This window comes from Rattus norvegicus, chromosome 4 (genome assembly GCF_036323735.1).
Source record: "Rattus norvegicus strain BN/NHsdMcwi chromosome 4, GRCr8, whole genome shotgun sequence".
Taxonomy (NCBI): Eukaryota; Metazoa; Chordata; class Mammalia; order Rodentia; family Muridae; genus Rattus; species Rattus norvegicus.
This window is the reverse complement of record NC_086022.1, coordinates 160304043-160323676: the sequence shown is the minus strand read 5'-3', so window position 1 is coordinate 160323676 and position 19634 is coordinate 160304043. Positions and strand designations below refer to the sequence as shown.

The following is a 19634-nucleotide window of genomic DNA, read 5'->3' as shown; positions in this document are numbered from 1 at the left end:
ACTCCTTGGCTTCTGTGGTTGGAAAGAGGCAGCAGAAGCCTCTGGAAATCAGATAAGTTAAGACAAGGTCATTTGAGAAGAATGTGAAGTGGAGGGTTCATTGTAGGACTCACTGAAGGGAAAGGGCTGTTTCCCATATGTTTCACCTTAGCTTTCTCTTTATGAACTCTCTGGGTAACTGCTTATGGCCCCTTGAGAGCCTGGCCTTCCCTCTCCCCGACACCTTCCTGATGGCAACTTTTCTCTTTGTAGCACTTTTCTGAGATGTGATGTCCTCAGGCCACTGGGTAGACAACTGCCTGCCCACTACCCATACACACTATGAAGCATTTATCTGACCTTCTTAGGGTCTCCAGGCTCAGCCTTTCTCCCTTTCTAAGCTAGGCTGCCTGTCCTACAAAGAGCCTCCAGCTCTGCTCCAGTTCCCAGTGTCCAAGCTCTCCAAATCTGTCAGCTCCGTAACAGGGATGTGCCCCAAAGGCCATATGTGCCCTGCAGATGAGAGCCTTTAGTTGCCAAACCTCAGGGCATACCGGAGTCATTTCCCACATTACTAGCAGGCCAATCACCTGAGGTCTCTGGGGAGAAGACAGGGCTTTCCGGGAGGGATAATTTTTGTTTTCTGCTCATGGTTTTAAAAACAAACGGGTAGTTAGACAAAACAGGCGACAGAGGTGGGTGGCCACTTGAGATGCCAAGAGAAAGAGATCAAAGCCTACTCCAAATGGAGGAAGCAGACTCCGTGTGGCCCCGAGGACAGTCTAGGTGGCCCATGCTATGCAAAAGCAGCCAGGAAACAGAGTTGCTGGGTGATGAGCCTTGGTCACAGACACCCCAACCCTTGTCCCAGGCCCAAGCACTTCAGTTAAAGGAGTTCAGCTTGAAGGAACACCTGCTTCTCCCAGTTCCTTGGGAGGGTTCACCCATCACAGCAAAAGGAGGTGAACCTGCCCAGACTCTACCCCACCCCCACACTGCTTTCTTTCCTCAGGCTGGGATTCATCTCACAGACTCAATCCTTTGGTGGATTCCCCTTTCCCAAACCAGGGCAGTGAACCAGGAATGTTCTCTGTTTTCTCAAGCTGGCTAATTAGATCATTAAAACTGCCACAGGGACTCATGTGGTAGGGAGGTCCATTATGTTGGTCTGGAACCTGCAGCCTTCTAACTTTTCCAAATGATTGCCTCTTCTACCAAGTTGGCCCATAGATCCCCTCAGTTCAGCCTCTATGAATCTTGAATGCCGAGGAAGAAAAAAAAGTCTAGTAGCATTTGTGCCTACATCTGGCCCAGAACCTCCCAACTTCCCAATGCTGCTTCCTGTCATTCTATTCAGGAAGAAGCCTGATATACACCAAGTTTCTAGATTCTATAAGCTTAGAATCTAGACTCTTTACTCATTTTAAGATAGTCAGAACTACTGCATTCTAGTCAGTTCTTTAAAGGAATGTTCATTGATATTTTATTAACACTTCAGAAATTTCCAGGGTGCCTAATGAAGAAGAGATTCCAGGAGCCAAGCTTCCTATAGGTTAGAAAGGCTGTGGAGAGCCCTTAGTCTCTACCAAGCCCATCAAATTATCCTTTGGATGAGTGGCTACATCTTTCCTTCTCCTGCACAGCAGTGTGTCCATTTGGGTACCACCCAAGGTTCAATGCTGTCCAGGTCCTTCCCTCGAAAATGAACAAGGAAGACAGTTATCTTTTATTCCCAAAGAGCTGGCAGGGAAATTGAGACCATAATGTTCATCTAATGATGAAAGTCTTAGCATATCAATTGTGTCACCTCCTTCCCCTTCCATCCCCTAGCATTCCCTGCTTTACGTCCTCAACCACAGGCACAGAGAAAGGACATGCTAGCTAGGAAGAACGGGACCTCTACTTAAACACCCAACTGCCAGGGACCAAGAGGGTTGACAGTGTATTGTTTAGGATTTGCATCTTAAGTACTTCCTCAAAAGCGCTCTCTCTCTCTCTCTCTCTCTCTCTCTCTCTCTCTCTCTCTCTCTCACACACACACACACACACACACACACACACACACACACTCACCTGATGAGGTCAATGGGTTGAAATTTGTAAAACACTCCATAGCGTGCCCATTCCTGATACAGCAACTAAGCAAGAGAAACAGGACAGCAGATTAGCAGAGAGACAGGCAACGGTTATGGTTTTGACCAATGTAAAGTCAACATGCTACCCTTAGAGCCCAGCTCCTAGAAGTTCATTATGTCCACATAGTTATATCCAAAGGCAGAAGGCTACAGGAACTTCCGTCTCCTTCCCTAAATAATAGAGATCACCCATGCACATCTAGAAACACCCAGGTACCTGATGAGCATCATCTCTATCCCTTGTTTTGTCTGGTGCAGCACACAAGCCCTGCCACTCACTGTTCACCCAAGTAACAAGTATTCTCTGAATGTCTCCTACATTCTAGGCACTGTTCCAGACCCTGGGTGCTGCAATAAAATACATTAAAATCACTGTTGCCATGGTGCTTGGACCTGATGTGGGCAGACAACTATAAATATATAAGATTTATAAATGCCATTAAAATAAATCAAGATAGGGATATATGGGATGGGGTGGGATGTTGTTTTAGATAAGATGGACAGAGAGTACTTCTCTGAGGAGGAAGCATCTGAGCTCAGGCCAGAGAGAAATGGGGAAAAAACACTCACACTCCCTGTGCAGAGGCCCTGAGGTGAGTTTCCATGGATATGAGGATAGCAGAGGACTGTGTGATCGATCGGAACAGAGTAAACACAGGAAGAATCATGGGAGGTGACTGTTGCAGAAGGTGCCACGGTGCTAGACTGCTGTCATGATAACTCTGGATTTTGAGGAAGCTCCTGGGAGACTTACTGTTAAGGGGATTGCACAGGACTCATCCTGATTGTTATGTGAAGAAAAGACTGAGTGAACAAGGAAACGGGAGGCTATTGTCGGTACGGTCCAGGGGAGAGATAGGGCTATACGCATAGGGGCGATGAGAGACATTTAATGGTGCCTATTGATTAGTGACTGAATTAGATGAAGTTGGCCTGGGGACTTGAATAACTGATGTATTTACTGCAAGGAGAGGACGGTGGAAAGAATAGGGCTAGAGAGGCACAGTCAAGGGTTTACTTTAGGATGTGGTTATTTGAGATGGTTTCTGGCGATCCACATGGATGTTGAATCATCATCCAGGTATAAAAATCCGAGTGCACACGACAGTCCAGGATGGACAAGCAACATTGCTAGTGGGATAAAGGATAAAAAACAAGTACAGAACTGGACACGCTCAGTATTAAAGGACCAGGAGACAGTGAAGAAACAACCGGCAAAGAGGGGATGAAGAATAGTGAGGTGTGTATCTAAGAGAAGAAAGTCTCCAGAAGAAATGGGCAAACTTGAGTGAAATGCCGCTAATGAGTCAGCTGAGACTGGAGAAGAGGCCATTGGAGTCTACAACTTGGAGGTCACTAATTACCTTTGTTAGAGAGGTTTGGGGCTAGAAGAACGAGCTAAATCTGAGTGAACACCTACAAAGGGTTTATGGAGGAAACAGTACACCAAACACTGCAGACCACAATGCCATTACTTGGTGTGGAGCAACTCTGGCAAAAGCAAGACACACCTCCTAACAGTTCAGTTTCAAATTCCTGGCTTTCTATCAATCAGTCATCTATCAATAAATCTGGTAATTTGGTAATGGACTAACATTAGATCTCACACAGACAGCCATGCTGGCCAGATACTGTTTGATCAGATAATAAGTCTAGAATTACCTGACAAAACCATCACTGATTTGTCGTGATTTTTATGCTCTTTACATATCATGCAGAATCCCCAAGGAATTCTTCCAAGGACCTGTACTCTAGCGAGTCCTAGCCTGTGAAATACCCGCTTGACAGCAAGCCCTTCCCTCTCACCTATGGTCCTTTAAAGATCTGCTACTAAAGCTGAAATCAGAACCAGCATTCCTACTTAAAGGCTACAGAATTTTATTGTCATAACATCTCCCAGACACTGTAAATTATAACCAGAAACCATCCCGGCTGATGGAACAAGGGATTCACCAGCAGTTACTGTTTGCAAAGAGGGAAACTCAGACATAAAAGAGCCTTGATTCGTGAAAGCTAAGAGGTCTAAACACCCAAGCTCTGATGCTGCTCATTCCCCAGGGGCAACTCCAGCTTCACTCCTGCTGTTGTGAATGCATCTCTTTCTCTCCATATCTCTGGTGCGTCGACTGCCCTGAGCTCCTAAGAGCAAAGCCTGAGCCCCCAGCACCTTGTTGTTATAGAGATCCCACTTACATCCCCAAAGGAGGCTAGCTTGCGTCAGAAGGCAGGATGAATTGAGCTCCCTTGAGGATAATTGGGCTACCACACTGCCCATCTCATAGACTCCGACTTTCAAGGCAAATGCCTACCTAACTCACGGGTCCAGCTCAAACCTGAGCCTGAGGATAGATTTTTGTTACTTGTCCCACAGGGAAAAACTAAAACTGCTCCACAAAGCTAGTATGGCCCCAGTCAGCTCAAGATCACATAAACAAGCCACACCAGAAGCCTCACTGCTGATGGGATTCTGGTCCTGTCATCAGACATTTCCAAAGTCCCCAACTCAAGGTGGTATCCTCCACTCACAGGTGGTTATACCCATAGCTAGAGCCAAGCAAGCTGCCTGAACTTGGTCAAGAGGACGGGACAAATACTGAGCTGAGCATCATTCGAGCGAGCGTCAACCAACTCTGCAGCATACACCCTGGCTACCCACATGCACCTCAGTTGCCTGGCTACCCACGTGTACCTCAGTCGCCTGCCTACCTACATATACCTCAGTTGCCTGCAGGGGAGTCAGGAAAGGAGGAGAAGGTTGCTCCTGAGCCCCTCCCCCAAGAATTTCATTCATAGACAGAGAAATGAATCATGACAAATTGCAGGTCCCATGGTCCCCCAGGGAGACGTGCCCTGTAGTCTCAGCCCCATGACAGCGAGCATGCTGGTAGCAAAGGGCCGGTCACCATGGTGACCTGTATGGGTTTCTTTAAGCATGCAGAACCTAGAACCTTCTGATGTAGCTCTTAGTAAACATATTCTCTCACTTAATGCTACACCATATTCTCTCTCCGCCAACTGGTCAAACCTGCACATAAACCAGAGAGAGGCTGCAGCTCCTTAACCAATGGATGGGACCTTCTGCCATGTTCTCCTCAGATGAGATTCAGGCACACATGTCTGACTCCCTGTGACAGATCAAACTTCATAAACAGCACACTCAGCTCCCACACACACACATACCCAAGAGGTTTCATGTCTGCCGGTGAGCTTCTGATGTAACTGTTTTGTAAGACTGTAGAAGACTTGGGTGTTACAACCCCTTATAATGCTCTAGAGTAGCAATGCATTGGGACTCCTGGTCCACCCTGGAGCTGCAGGGTTCTCAGTGAGTGCTAGACCCACCCAAGAGGGACAGAAGGTTGCCAACTGTAGATATCTCAGAGGCAGTTGTGGGACAGGATGCAGCCAGAGTAGACGAGACTAGCGTCCATTCCCAGATGTTCAGCTGCCTATTGGAACATCTGGCAACTAGACCAGATAGTACTTTTCCTATGGTAACGTGTAAGTTGTATAGCCTGACAGTTAATCTTCAAGTGGGCATCCCACGTGAAAAGTGCCACCCGGTATAAAGACACTTAAAATCACACGAGTGGCTCCCTTCACTCTCTTGAGTGACCTATTCCCTAACTATTCACTAGAGAAGAGGCCTACTTGAAAAGACAGAGAACCCAGAACCAAGGGTTTCCAAAACACTGAAGAAAATCACAGTCCAGTATTGCACCTCTACAAAGGTGAGGGGCCACAGGGAAGCCAGGCTGCCCTCAGAAGATGGTGGCAGTCACTTCTCCTGGGTCCTCTGGGAAAGGAGGTAACTCCAACAAATGTGGAAAGGAGCACATGGCTGGAAGCCAGAGGAATCTGTGCACTCCCAGCTCCTGCTGTCATGGCTTCTAGGAAGGCAGGAAACCCTGTACTCTAGAGGCAAGAAATCTCCTCTTAATTACCCTCCTTGAGGGGAGAGAGACTGCCAGCCCCTACCAGGCTGAGTCACCACATCTTCAAAACTGCACCAGGCAAGCTCGAAAGGAAGGAGCTCAGTACTCCCCAGGGGCTCTTGGGTCTCCTGCAGTTGGCCTGACAGGAGTTGGGCCCTGGGGAAATCGTGGGAACAGGCATGAAGTACAAGGAATAGGTGAAGGATGTATTCAGGGCAGGATGGCCATCTTGTGATACAGTTTCAAACCATCCTCAAAGGCCCCCAGAGAAGACATCCCACTCCAAACATTATATCCTCCAATGGCCAAGATCTTCCCTACAGCCACCTCAGGGGACAATTATTTGAATTCACAAAAACAAGGGAAGCCTTGAATGTATTCAGAGAGCCTTATTCGTTCTTCCCAAGGACACAGCTTCTTAAACAGTGGGCCGTGACTCCATGTGGAGTGGGGTCATAAAACAACATGGCTCACAACAGAACTCAAGTGTGTAATGGACATGAGGTGTTTCTGGAGGCGCCCACTGGCATTGCGTGGAGTCCTTTCACTGTAGCCTTGATTCTGAACAACTCATGCCCTATGCACGCCTTTGTACTGCACGTCACCAACAAACACCGCCCGAATGAAAGCCCTCAGCTTGACTGGAGTAACCGTGTGTTATAAACTGTAGTGCTTTGCTGCACACAAAGTTTCCTGCCCCTTTAGAAATAGAACAAATTCATTATGGAAAACAAAGACTTAGTATTTCCTTACCATCATTCCTAGGTGTCTAATGATCGGATTAGTCTATCTTCAGAATATGTTTTTGCTAGAATGTTTGGTTTTTAAAATTGCAGTTTGATTTGCTGAATTTCATTTAAAAAAAATCATGATATTGGAAATTCGGTTTGGGATTAGGATAGAATTTCCAGTTTGGAGACAATCCTAGTTCAACTCCTGCCATTTTATACTACATAGTTATGCATAATCACATCCTCAACATGGCAATTATAAAATCAATGTATCAATCGGCCCTTAGAAATGCAAAGGATGGTCTACATCCTCGGGATTAACATTCATCCAACACTTAACTTTTGGAGCCAAAAATAGGAACATTCATCTTGTTAGCATACAAAGGAACCTCTGTCTTTATTCTAAAGAGACAAATAGTTTTCTAAATTTTGAATACCAAGTGTTAAGGTACTTGAAAGTATAATTCTTCTCTCCCATCACTTCCAAAGATGACAAAAGTAATCTCATTAGAATTTTTTTCCAAGTTCATCAGCGAGGCCATCAAAATAGAAGCTTCTGAGTGTTCCCTGAATTGTGACAATATGAAAGCATATGCGTACCAAAGAACTGATTAAAAATAATAAATGTTGATTGATATACCCATCTTATGTACCTATATACCCCAATTAATGGAAAATTTTTAAAGCAAAATGGAGAGTAAACTCGAAGCCTTTCTCTAGGCTGTACGGTGGGCACATCAGTCATAACCATGGAGTAAGAGGCTCTCTTAATGGAACCTGTACAGATGTGACTAAAGACCTCTAGCAGGGGTCTGTGTACCCCTATTTTAGTCTTGACCCCACAACCATCTATAGACATTTAACCAGTCTCCCGTTCTAGCTAGCTATCCGTTTTCTATCTTGGGTGAACAGAGAGGGGAAAAGTATTTATTCTCCACCAGAGTTTCTCCTATCTTGTAGCTTGGCAAACTTCTCTTTTCTACCCATGGCCCAGGCAGAGAAAGGTGAAGGTACCAGACCTGACCACACGAAGGGAACCTGTTGTCCTTAGAGACACTCGTTCACCTGTGTGCAGCAGCAAACCATCAGCTCTGGGAGTTACCTAGCAAGATGCGACACTGACTCGTGGCTCCTACCGCCAGCAGGAGGAGGTGCCAGCATCCTGATAGCCCAGGCTAGTGTATTTATAATAATAATATTGTGGTAGCAATACAGTATTACTCCAGAAATGAATACACACATATTTTGGATGGACTCCAATTCGATTCTCTCTAGTAGTGTGAAAAGCAGAATGCAGTCTGGATTCCCCTGAGTTAACATTGGATGCCTAGGCTCTGTGATACTCCCAGATGGGCTGAGGTCTCACCACCCAGCAGGCGGTTCCTCGGGCAGGCAATGGATAGTGATGGCCACTTAAAGGGAAGAGACCTGAAGTCAGAATGTAGGAGGACAGAAAACAGTTCAGTCGAGAGGGGTGAGGATGAGGGAGAAATGCTTCTTCCTTTTCCTTTAAATGTGATGCGGGACTTTTCAGGAAATTAAACACCGAAGCTATTAGCATCAGATAGGAAACAGATGAGGTTGAGACATTGCAATTCTACAGCAGATTCCCCAAGCAGGCAGAGCGGGGACATGTGTAAGCAATCACAGCCGTATTTCTGGAAAAGACCTTTTATGTTTTTAATACTTAACACTTCATAACAGGGACTAATAGGCAGGATAAAAAGAAGGCAGCTCAAAAGGCAACTTGGGGCATGAGTGGTTTTCCAGACAACAGAATGGGGGGGGGGGGTATCTCTTGAGCTTCGATTCCTAGTCCCTCCTTTCTCCCTCCCACCCAACTTTCTATACTAGAGCTGCCAGAGGCTGGGCAATAGGGTGGCACGAGCAATAGACCAACAGACCAAAGGGGCTGAGCCATTCTTTACTTCATGTACTTGATGGCCCGGTAGTCCCAGGGTGCCAGCCAACAAAGCAAAGCTCTTCATATGGTTCGGTCAGGAGCTGTGGCCACTACTGGAGGGGTCCTCGAAAAGAAGCGTCATCCTTCCCCCAGCTGTAACTTAGTTCCCAGCTTCCTGCAGTAGGCATCCTCTCGAGCTTCCTTCTCCCTCAGCACTCCCCTTTGTCATTTGGGAGTGGCTTTACTCTACTTGCCCCCCTGCCTATAGGACAGGAAACTGTTACGAAGATGGCCCAGAGGAATCTATAATGGACATTCATGGATAACCATGCTATTTTTTTGGACAGGGACACTTTATAGACAAAGGGATTCTAAGCCCCTACCCACAGAGCAGCGTAACCTCGGGTAATGTGTTCAGTCTGTGTTCACACCCACACGTGAGGGAAGGAGGATGGTTAGTGTCGCATGGTTGGGGCTCTCCTGTCTTTGAAGCGTGGGGTTTGTGATGGGAAAACTATTAAGATTAGAGGTGTAAAAGGAACATTTATGACATCTTTAGCCAGTTCCACACCCAGCCACACTTTCACACACCCACGGTCCTCAGCGAGGACAATAGAGGCTCACCTTTCTGTCATTCATGTCATCCCCTGGACTGTCATATTCACCCTGTAGGGAAAAGGGGACACCAGATAAAGCCAATGGAGTCATTGAGACCAGATGTCAAATGAGAAAGGATTTTCTTTTTTCTTTTTCTTTTTTTCTTTTCTAATGTCATCTCTTTCATTTCTATTTGAGGAAAATCCGAAACATGGCATGGGCCTGAGCCAGTGTTTGATTTCTTAGTCATCACCTTGTAGGGTTTAACTAAGATAGCTTTTCACACAAAATAACCCCCTCCTGTGCTTTACAGAAGAGCCCAGGTTACTCTCAGCCCGTGCAATGGCAGGGTCTGTGCCTTATAAAAGGGCTGGCACATGAAATAAAATTCACCTCATGCATGACACCCTGCACCCACAGCTGTCAGGAGTTAGTTTAACATGCTCCACAGCAAAGATGGCAGAGGTGGGAAGGCACCCATCTAGGAAATTCCTGTCTGCCAGACTCATTCGTCTACATTGCCTGACAGACTTGGATGGTGTTGAAGACTAGAGGCATTTAGTTGAAGGGCTGCTTAAGGTCTTCACAAGTTATCTGGAAATGTGAGCGCATTGCATCTTGGGAAGACCATTACTCCCAGCCAAGGAGTACTTCCAGGTTGAACCTTCCCACAGGTATTCTTAACCAACTGTACACTACATTTGTATTTTCACAGTTTTGCCAAAACCAAAGACAAGGTGTCAAGGAAAGCTTGCTTCTTGTGATCTGTGAAAATGACTGGAAAGACAGTTTGAGACCTTTGGCAAAAAAAAAGAACCAGGTGTCATCCTCAGCAATGAGAAGTTTCAGGGTTGGCAAAGGTGCTTTAATCTCAGGGTTCACTCCTGCTTTCTTTTGCCAAATGTTCACCCACCCCAAGGCCCGTGGCTCCAAGTCTCAGAAGATTGGAGAGAACACACTGATGAAAACGTACTTACAGGCAATCATGGCACACTCTGTAACCCTGGCTCCCATGGTAAGAGGCCATGGGTGTGAGGCAAGTCTGGGTCACACAATGAGACCCTGCATCAAGAAGAGAAAGAAGGAAGGGAGGAAAGGAAGGGGGCGAGAGGGTTCGGAGGAAGAAAGGGGAAAGGGAGGAGTGGGGAGGAGGAATGAAGTACTTACATCATGGAGCGGGTAGGCAGCCTCATAGATATTGTTCGCTATTAGAGAGTTAATGCCTGAAACAGGAAGAAGAACAGTAGCTCTGAAGTGGAGTCCTCTCAGCCAACGTGTTGATAAATAGTAAACTCTCGTGTGCCTCCCGGCTGTGGGCTATGAATCACTGCATTCTCTACTGTCTCTCCACTCTACATTTCTTCCTTAGGCTTTAACTCTTAGTAGAAGATATGTGGCATCCGTCTCTCAAACACCAGTGATGTTTTCACATTCAGTACACTGTGAGAACCTTCACATTGTACCTATCCTTGCCTTCTGATTCCAGCCGGTAGCCCCTCCCCACGGCAAGGCCACATGCATTGCCTGGGATCCCCATGTTCCGTGTCAGCATAGATGTGTTCTGATGGGTGACTTTGGCCATGATAAATCAATGCAGGTATCAATGTCCTGTGATACCTTCCTGTCCCTTCACAGGACTATTTCATTCTGGTGATTGGCCTGCCTTCCTAGACTGCCCTAGGGTTTGAGATTCCAGTACAGCATCGCTGAAAATAAGGTCTGGGGAAACATGGGAGACCTCTGACGCTTCCACAGCTCTGATATTGCAGAATGTTCATGGGCGGGGAGGTTGAGAGCATCTTGCAGTGCCGCTGGCAATAGTTGCCCTTTACTCTTCCTCTCTCTCGGGTCCCCAAAGGAGTTTTGTGGCATGTCATGACATCATCCCCTTGGCTGATGGAATATATGCTTATGACTTCTTTTGCTCTATGTTTCTCTCAGTTTTCACTCTAGTACAATAAAACCTGCTCAATAAAAATCACCTAAATAAGGGTTGGGGATTTAGCTCAGTGGTAGAGCGCTTGCCTAGCAAGCGCAAGGCCCTGGGTTCGGTCCCCAGCTCCGGAAAAAAGAAAAGAAAAAAAAATCACCTAAATAAAATCTCTGTAGTGCCTCCAATAACTTTTTTATGATTTCTTTTATTTTTGAGATTGTAATATAATTAGATCATTTCCCCTTCTTCTCTACAAACCTTTCAATATGCCCCCTCCTTGCTTTTTCATATTTATGGCCTCTTTATTAATTGTTGTTACATATGTCTCTGAACATGTATATACATATATAATCCTAAATAGAACTGCTCAGTCTGTATAATGTTACTCAGATATATGTTTTCAGGGCTGGCCATTTGGTATTGGATAGCCAATTGGTGTGCTCCTCCCTGAAGAAGGCTCTGTCTCATGGCCCCTGCATTCCTTAGTAGCCTGGAGTTCTTTGTGCAGGGTTGAGGCCTCATGTGATTTCCCCCATTGACTTTACCACGTCTATGGCTGTTGTTTTCATTCTGTTCATATTTGGATAGTCATGTTGGTGAGACTTTATAAGTGTCTGTTCTGACATTACTAGGAGACCCGGTGTCATGATAAACTCCAACAATTTTTATAGGGAAAAGATGCCCTGAGACTTAAAAAATATTAAACACGAAAGCCTCACAGGGATACTCGCCATTTAGTCCTAGCAGTCCCTCATGTCACTTGCCCATAGCAAAGTCTAGTGAGGAAATGCTGAGTGGCCAGATACTGTTGTCTCTCTAACTCCAACCCTGACAACAGAGAGCTTCTGCTCACAGAAGGACACAGTTATTTCTTGTTTCTTTCTTGGTTTTATTAAGAGGCTATAAAGCAGTCTGCATATTCTTTGTCAGGTTGGGCTATCCTAGGTCACCAACAGTGTGTACGTTCTACGTCAGAATGGGCTATCCTGAGTCACCAGCTCTCTGGTAGGAGAAATCGTATCTCACCAACTTAGCGTACTAAGATTCTGCATACCAAGATCCACATTCAATCAAAGAGAGGAAGCTCCTAGTACCCAGTAGTTTCCCATGGCCGTGCACACACTTTCATCCCTGTCTCTCTGCAAAGACAGATGCTCTTTGCAGAGAGACAGTGAACAGTAGTAAGACAAAGTCATGGAGTTCAGAGGAAAACAGCACAATACACTGACGCTCAGTGGGCTGTGTTGTCAGTGGCTCTGCATCCACAGTGAGGCTGGGACACAGGTCTATACATCAACTCATTAAAACTCCTACATCCAGCCACACCCACACATTAAGACACCGAAGAGGATCTCAAGCAGTCCTCTCTTCCCCAATTCTCGAACCTTGCTAAGATTCACCACATTTTCTAGCATGACACAGACTCTGTGCCCACCGGTTCTGTAGATGATCAGTAGACATGGCCACCTTCAGGAATTTGAAAGCTGCGTATACCCGGATGTGCCTTCAAGAGCTAGCAGTTCTCTTCCAGTGTTAAGTTTCTTCTTTGGGATTAACGTAAAACATGAGAAATTACTCTGGGGGAGGGGTGGGGATGATCTGAGAGAAGTGCGTGTGGGGGAGGGGTGGCAGGGGTGGACAAGCTACAGATTTATTTTAACTCAGAAGACTACAGTTTCAGTCAGAGCGTCATTAATCAGTTCAAGAGCCCTAACCACAGCAATACGAAGCCACCCCACAGTAATCAAAGGGAGGAGAACCAAGCTGGGGCAGCAGGGCTGAGGGGGTATTTTTCAAGCTACGAAAGTACCGTCAACATGAATGGAAGTCAAAGTACCGCAGGCCGATAGGGACCTCGACACGACCACTTCCCAAGAATTACCTCACTCACACCATGGCAGCTGCAATAACCCCCCCCCCAAGACAGTCCCAAAGCTTCATGGAAGAAAACAAACAGGTGTGTCACCTCTCTTGGCTGAGGCATCAGACTGACAATCTGAGCTCAAGATCGAATGTCCTCAGATCTCTGTTCACCGGGCTCCAAGCTGGACACCCACTTCCATCGAAAACCTACACACGGCTCCACCTCCAGCAGGCGGCTCGTCCCCTCCAGGACACACAACACCTATTGTTCCGAGTCCTCCAGAGCCTGCAATGGACTCGAGTCGGAGGGGATTCTCTGTTTCTGCTGTGTCTCTCAACACACTTGGTTCACTCACTGTCCTGACCAAAGGGGTGACATTTGAGGAGCCGTCCACTCTTGGCTGTTACTTGCTCAGTGTCTCTTCTAGTTGATCAAGTACCCCCACCCCCACTAACACACACACACATCCTGCTCAGTGTCTTGCTTGGCAAACTACCCTGATGAGGAAACTCGAGACTCCTGTTGATTAGCCTGCCTCCTAAGACAGGAAGTCCAGGCAAAGGGTCTTTTGCCTTGGAGCAAAGACTCCGGGTTGTGAAATCTGAGTTATCCCAACTCAGATACCCAAGGCTCCCAAATGATGTCATCGAATGTTTCTCCATCACCTATAGCTGTGCACTTCCCACAGGACACCTCGGTGGTGGCACATGGTGGTCCCAATCAGTGTTGTTTCTGGGGAAGCGGGATAAGCCGAAAAGCAACTGCACAGCCACAACTAGCTACCCTACCGAAGCGGGGCTGTACGGGGCCTCTCGTTTTACCCCAGACTTCAGAAACCAAGACTCTACCCCAAACAAGCATGGAAATCAGTTTGAAAAGAAAAGAAAATAATCAAACGTTTTTCAAAAAGAAAAAGAATCCCTGCTTTGAAATTTTTGGATTTTTTTTTTTCCTTCCTTTTCAACGAAAAAAAAAACTGGTCTAATTGGTTCCATTGTGTGCCATTCATGTGGCCACAGTGGCAAAGCTTTCTTCCTTGGGAACACATAGATACTCTTCCCGCACTGTATTAGGCATAGTAGGGGCAGGGGGTAGGGGGAGGGAGGAGAGGGAGAAAGGGAGAGGAAAAGAGACAGACAGACAGACAGACAGACAGACAGACAGAGACAGAGACAGAGACAGAGACAGAGAGAATATGAGAGAGCATAATGCTAAACTTTTGTCTTCTTTCTCCCAGAATGAAGGCCATGGAGAGGCAGAAGGCTCCAAGGATATTTCCCTTCGTTTCTCCCCAGTCCCCAAAGAAAAGAAAGGCGTCAACTCCAACAGAGCATAGACTCTGGGGTCCCGCAGAAGCTGATCCCTAAAGTCATCAGTCCCATCTCTCTTCCACACACCAACTGCACACTTGTTGCTTAGAACTCTAACCACCAAAGGAAAAGGCTCAAGCTCCTCGTTACTCAGCACAGACCACACTTTAAACAGCCTAGGAGACTGGCCCAGCATCACTGCCCCTCTGCGTGCAGAAGCATCCAAGCTAAACAACCGGAGCGGACTCGGGCTCCTGCCACGGGAAACGGAGCATGCGCATCCGAACCCCGAGCCTTGCCTTTGGCTCTGCGGACACCAGGCGAGAACGAAGTGCAGGACTTTATGGTCCGCCACCCAGAGACAGTCTCATTAAAGCTACAAGTGCTGCTGGGTGGCAGGGAGCACAGCTCTGCTCCCTGCAGGCTAAGCTCAAAGGAAACTTTCATCCTTTGGGACAGGTACTTAGAGAGATGGTGCCCTCCTCCTGAAAGCCCATTTGGTTTTGATTCGCTCCACAACAGGGCCTGCTCGGCCCAGCATTCTGCTTTCATCCCTGCACTCCAGTCGGACATAAATCTAAACCAGAGCCCCCAGACGGCACATTTAACAGAGACTATATTTACCCATCACCAAATTGTCTTGACGTGTGCTTAATTACTTAAACGTCTTTAATCCCGAGCCTTTTCTTCTAGCAAAATAGAAACCAGTTCAGCTGGATGAATGATAAACCAGATGTTTACAACACACACCATGGTCTGGCTCCGGTCAAAATAATTAAGACATCGTCTCCTGAGTGGGAGGGGAGATGCCCAAAGCATACATTTGTTTCAATGCTCTGACACCAAAATGTCCATGAAAATGGACCCCTATTAATCTGTAATTTTCTATTCATGGAAAGGTAATAATAACTTCCATATGAAGGAGAAAGAAAGGTGTTTGTCCTGTGTTGTGGTCAGGAAGGCTAGGGCACACTTTAAAGTTACTGCGTGATGGAATACACATCCAGGGCCTGGCAGCTGACCCCAGGAAACGTGACAATGATTAAGGAGGCATGGCGGGGCTCGACCAAGTGTGTGATCGTTCGCATGCTTCTCCCACTAGGCGGAACCTAACTTGTAAATATTGTTCATCTCCGAAGGGTGTGTGCATTAGCCATACTCTCTCGCTTGCAGGGGTGGGTGCTAAGAAGAAGCTGCGATGCTCCCTCCTCAGGGGCTTATGGGAGACCCCTAGGAAGTTAATGGGCGGAGGCTGGAGAGAAGGCTTGATGGTTATAAGAGCTCAGACTATTCTTACAGAGGACCGGAGTTCAGTTTGTAGGGCCCTCGAGCTGTAACTCCAGCTTGAGGGGGTCTGATGCCCCCTTCTGGCCTCTGTGGACACCAATCTCTCACTGTCTTAAGGTTAGATGTGCTTGCTTTGCCTTTTTATACTAATACCAACTCCCTCCGAAGAGAATCAAAGGGAACCAGAGGGAACAGGCTGTTGTGGCTAGAACATCGTTTTTGCATGTTCACAGGATAAAGTTTGGAAAATAACAAGAAGGCGGCTCTTTATGAGTGGGCTTGGCTATCCTTGGGTCCTTCCGGAAGCCAAGAGGCAAAACCTTCTGCCATGCTCTCCACACTCTTAAATGTCATTAGGTCAAGAAGCCTGGAACAGCCCACCACGCTATACCTTTATCCTTCTCTCTCTTGCTGGCTGACTTTAGGGATCCTAAGAATCACCTGGGTAGATTATTGATACTGCACATCCGAAGACCTTGTCCCTACAGGTTTTACTGCATCAGATTTGGCAAGGGGTTGAAGCCAGGAAAGTGGGTGGTTTTGATGCCATGTAAGTGTAGCTGTTTCCTGAGGCCAACATATCCTGAGGTCGAGTTGCAAAAGCTAATCTAGGAGGACAAACCTCTTCCAACTACCTTCAGATTAATTTGAATCGTCCCAGTTGGCATTTCCTATCCATTCCCATCCTCTCTGAGGTCTGCAGGTGTCCTGGACCCAGGTCCCGACTGTAGCCTGAACCCTTTTCGTGCTTACAGAATGGCGCGTTCCTCTTTGGGCCTCATTGTCTTGTCTGTGAAGGAGACCACACTGCTCCTTTGAATCACAGGTTCTAATAATTGTCAGAGCTACAAGGCTTCAACAACACTATAAAATTTTCACTGTCTGATGAGGCAAAAACAGACCAGGGAAGGCCTTGTAACTTGGTCCAAGTGTCTCAACTTCTTCATCCCAGAGCTGGGAGGCACCATGCCAGGCAGGTGTGTGCCTACCATCTACCTCCCCTTCTCAATAAACCTCTGCCCTCCCCGCTCTGATAGGAGAAGACTGGCATTGTCTGTGGTTTCCTCCTGCATCCCGTCCCTCAGAGAGATGGAGGGAAGGACTTCTATTCCTGGCCTTCTGTCCAGTCACCTGCACAAGGAGAGTCCTCTACCGTCCCTCCATGACCCAGGGGGATTCTATCTCCTTATGGACCCATTAGAGGTCAATAGCTTTGCCCTGTGAGTTTCAGATTGCTGCGTCCTTCCTGGTACTTCTCGGGATCCACCCTGGGCTTCTATGAATGGTGGTTAAATACCTGCCCTGGATTATCCTGAATGTGTCTCTGCTTCCAGGATGCCGGCTGACTCTCCGAAATCAGGGACTTTTCCAGGGCAGCTGCACCCTAACTCATTGCCCCCGCCTCTGGAAGCGCCTGTGGAAGTCCCTCTGGAAGTCGGACTCTATGTATCTCACGTAAAGGCGTCTTCAGCGCCTTTCTTTGGTTACTTTTCCTTTAGCTGCACATTGCCACATGACATAGTGACCAGTTCGCATATTGGCTTATTTTTCATCTCCCCTCACTAGATTGTCAACTCCCCGCCAAAGGGATTTGTTTCTGTTTAATTCACCACTGTTTTATCCAGCTTTAGAATTTAAACAATACGTAGTAGGTGTTCAAATCGTTTTTGAATGAATGAAAGGGCCATCTTCCAAGTCCTCTGGGAAACCTTTCCTGATAACTTCCACCGGAGATTGGTTGACTTACAGACAACTAGAGAAGAGCCTCTTATCTCTGGCCCTAAATTCCCCACTGTGTGCCAGTCAGTAATTACCTATGAAATTGGGTTACACTGGTTAACTTGCTCCTTTCGGTGGTGCTTCTAATGGATCAAAAGAGCTAAAGGGAGAAAAAAATGCTTTGACACATGAATTTTGGCTGCAATAAATGCCTTGTTTGTTCAGAGATCTCCTACCTGCTTAGTTCCCACCACGGAACACCCAGGAGCAAGGAAAACTATCTATAAACAGCTAATGCGGCGCTCATAAAGTCTACTCCCCTGGATGCTATGCGCATTATCCTCAGCAGGATCCTGGCAGCAGCCCCTCCTTCAGTTTCTCTTTAGCAGAAGTTTAAGGCACTTGTTTGCCTGTCCCCCAAATGGCACAGGATAAAAGAAACAGCACAGCCTGGGAAGGAGATCACCAGGTCAGGAATTGAAGAAATGAAGGTACATGACCTCAGTGACAATCCACAAGGAAACACACATGCCTGCACACACACATATCTCTCTTTCTCTCTCTCTCTCTTTCTCTCTCTCTCTCTTTCTCTCTCTCTCTCTCTCTCTCTCTCTCTCTCACACACACACACACACACACACACATGCACGCACACGCACACACCTCTATCTCTATCTCAAACAGGCACACATTCTCTCATACACATCTCTCTCTCTCTCTCTCTCTCTCTCTCTCACAGACACACATTTTCTCGCTGTCACACACACACATACACATACACCTTCTCTATCTCTCCGTCTTTCTCTCTTTCTCTTTCTCTCACACACGCACACATTTCTCTCTCTCTGACTCTCTCTCTCTCACTCTCTCTCTCTGTGTCTCTCTCTCACTCAAACAAACACACATTTTCTCTCTCTCACACACACAGACACATACACATTCTCTATCTCTCCGTCTTTCTCTCTTTCTCTTTCTCTCACACACGCACACATTTCTCTCTCTCTCTCTGACTCTCTCTCTCTCTCTGTGTGTGTCTCTCTCACTCAAACAAACACACATTTTCTCTCTCTCACACACACAGACACATACACATTCTCTATTTCTCCCTCTTTCTCTCTCACACACGCACACATTTTTCTCTCCCACATACATATTCTCTCTCTTACACACATATTCTCTCTCTCTTCTCTCTCTTTCTCTCTCTCTCTCTCTCTCTCTCTCACACACACACACACACACACACACACACACACACACACACACACTTCCCCCCGCCCAGTGATTATCCAGAAAAGCTTGTCCGTGTATTCATCTGGAGAATGCCTGTACAGCATGTGGCCACATCACCTGAACACACCCCATTCGGTCACCTGATCATGGAAATTTAGCAGGACCGACCATAGTTAGTAAAGAAAGAAAGCAAGGTTTACTCGATTAGTTTGGGGAAGATTTCTACCCAAAGGATGAGGCCACAGGCAGGGGCAGCCACAAGACAGGCATAATCTCCTTTCCCTTCACTCAGGATTAAGTTTCGGGTACAATGCAGAAACCCTAAAGCCTTATGGTTGGCATATGTATAGTCTATCTTTTCCTCCTAGTTTCGACATTCAATTTTAATTTGTGTTTTCTCCTGGTTCTTTTTTTTTAATTTATCATTTATAATAGGCTTGTTTTATTGGCTTCCTTGTAAGCCGCTTCAGAAATGTGTGTGGAACGAGGCAGAAATATAAATAAATCCGTGCCTGCGGGTTACGTATAGGCTGGTGCTTTGCAGAAGCCGGCATCAATAAAAATGTGTTGTCTACAGAGAAAAGGCGATGACCAAGCAGGGGGCAGGGCTGCTGAGTTGCAATTCCTCGTTGCCTTGTCCACTTCCTAAGGTTCCAGTTAAGAACGATGAGGAAGACACTAAGGTATTATACACCAGCCATGAATGTGATGGTCAGCCCAAGGCCAGACCCAAACCCAAGGATCTGGGTCGGGGAGGGGGTCTCCCTACAGTGCCAAACACAATCCTATTCTTTTTCTTTCCCATTTATGAGACTGCAGGTGCTCTGAAGAAATAAAGGTCACTTATACCCCTGTGTGCTTCACCTTTAATAAAACTGGAGAGATAGGCAAGAAAATCTGAATACATCCCATGGCTCAAAGGTCCATGTCGCCTCAGAGCTTCCCGGTGTTGCTACGGCCCTCACTGCTTCGGACCCTCCGTGTTCTTAGTTGTTTGTGGTCTGCCAAGGG

The 19634-nt window shown here is 46.7% G+C and overlaps 1 protein-coding gene across 4 annotated transcripts in view; it reads right to left on the bottom strand.

Moving 5' to 3' along the window:
* Positions 1–19634, bottom strand: part of Ano2 (anoctamin 2) — a 341360-nt gene that overhangs the window by 218154 nt on the left and 103572 nt on the right. For all 4 annotated transcript variants that reach the window (XM_017593038.3, XM_063286858.1, XM_039108820.2 and 1 more), the window contains 3 exons: positions 10448–10503; positions 9308–9349; positions 2053–2117 (listed from right to left, as the gene is read on the bottom strand). In XM_017593038.3, the coding sequence (XP_017448527.2) occupies positions 2053–2117; positions 9308–9349; positions 10448–10503 (163 nt within the window). The remainder of the gene's footprint in view (positions 1–2052; positions 2118–9307; positions 9350–10447; positions 10504–19634) is intronic.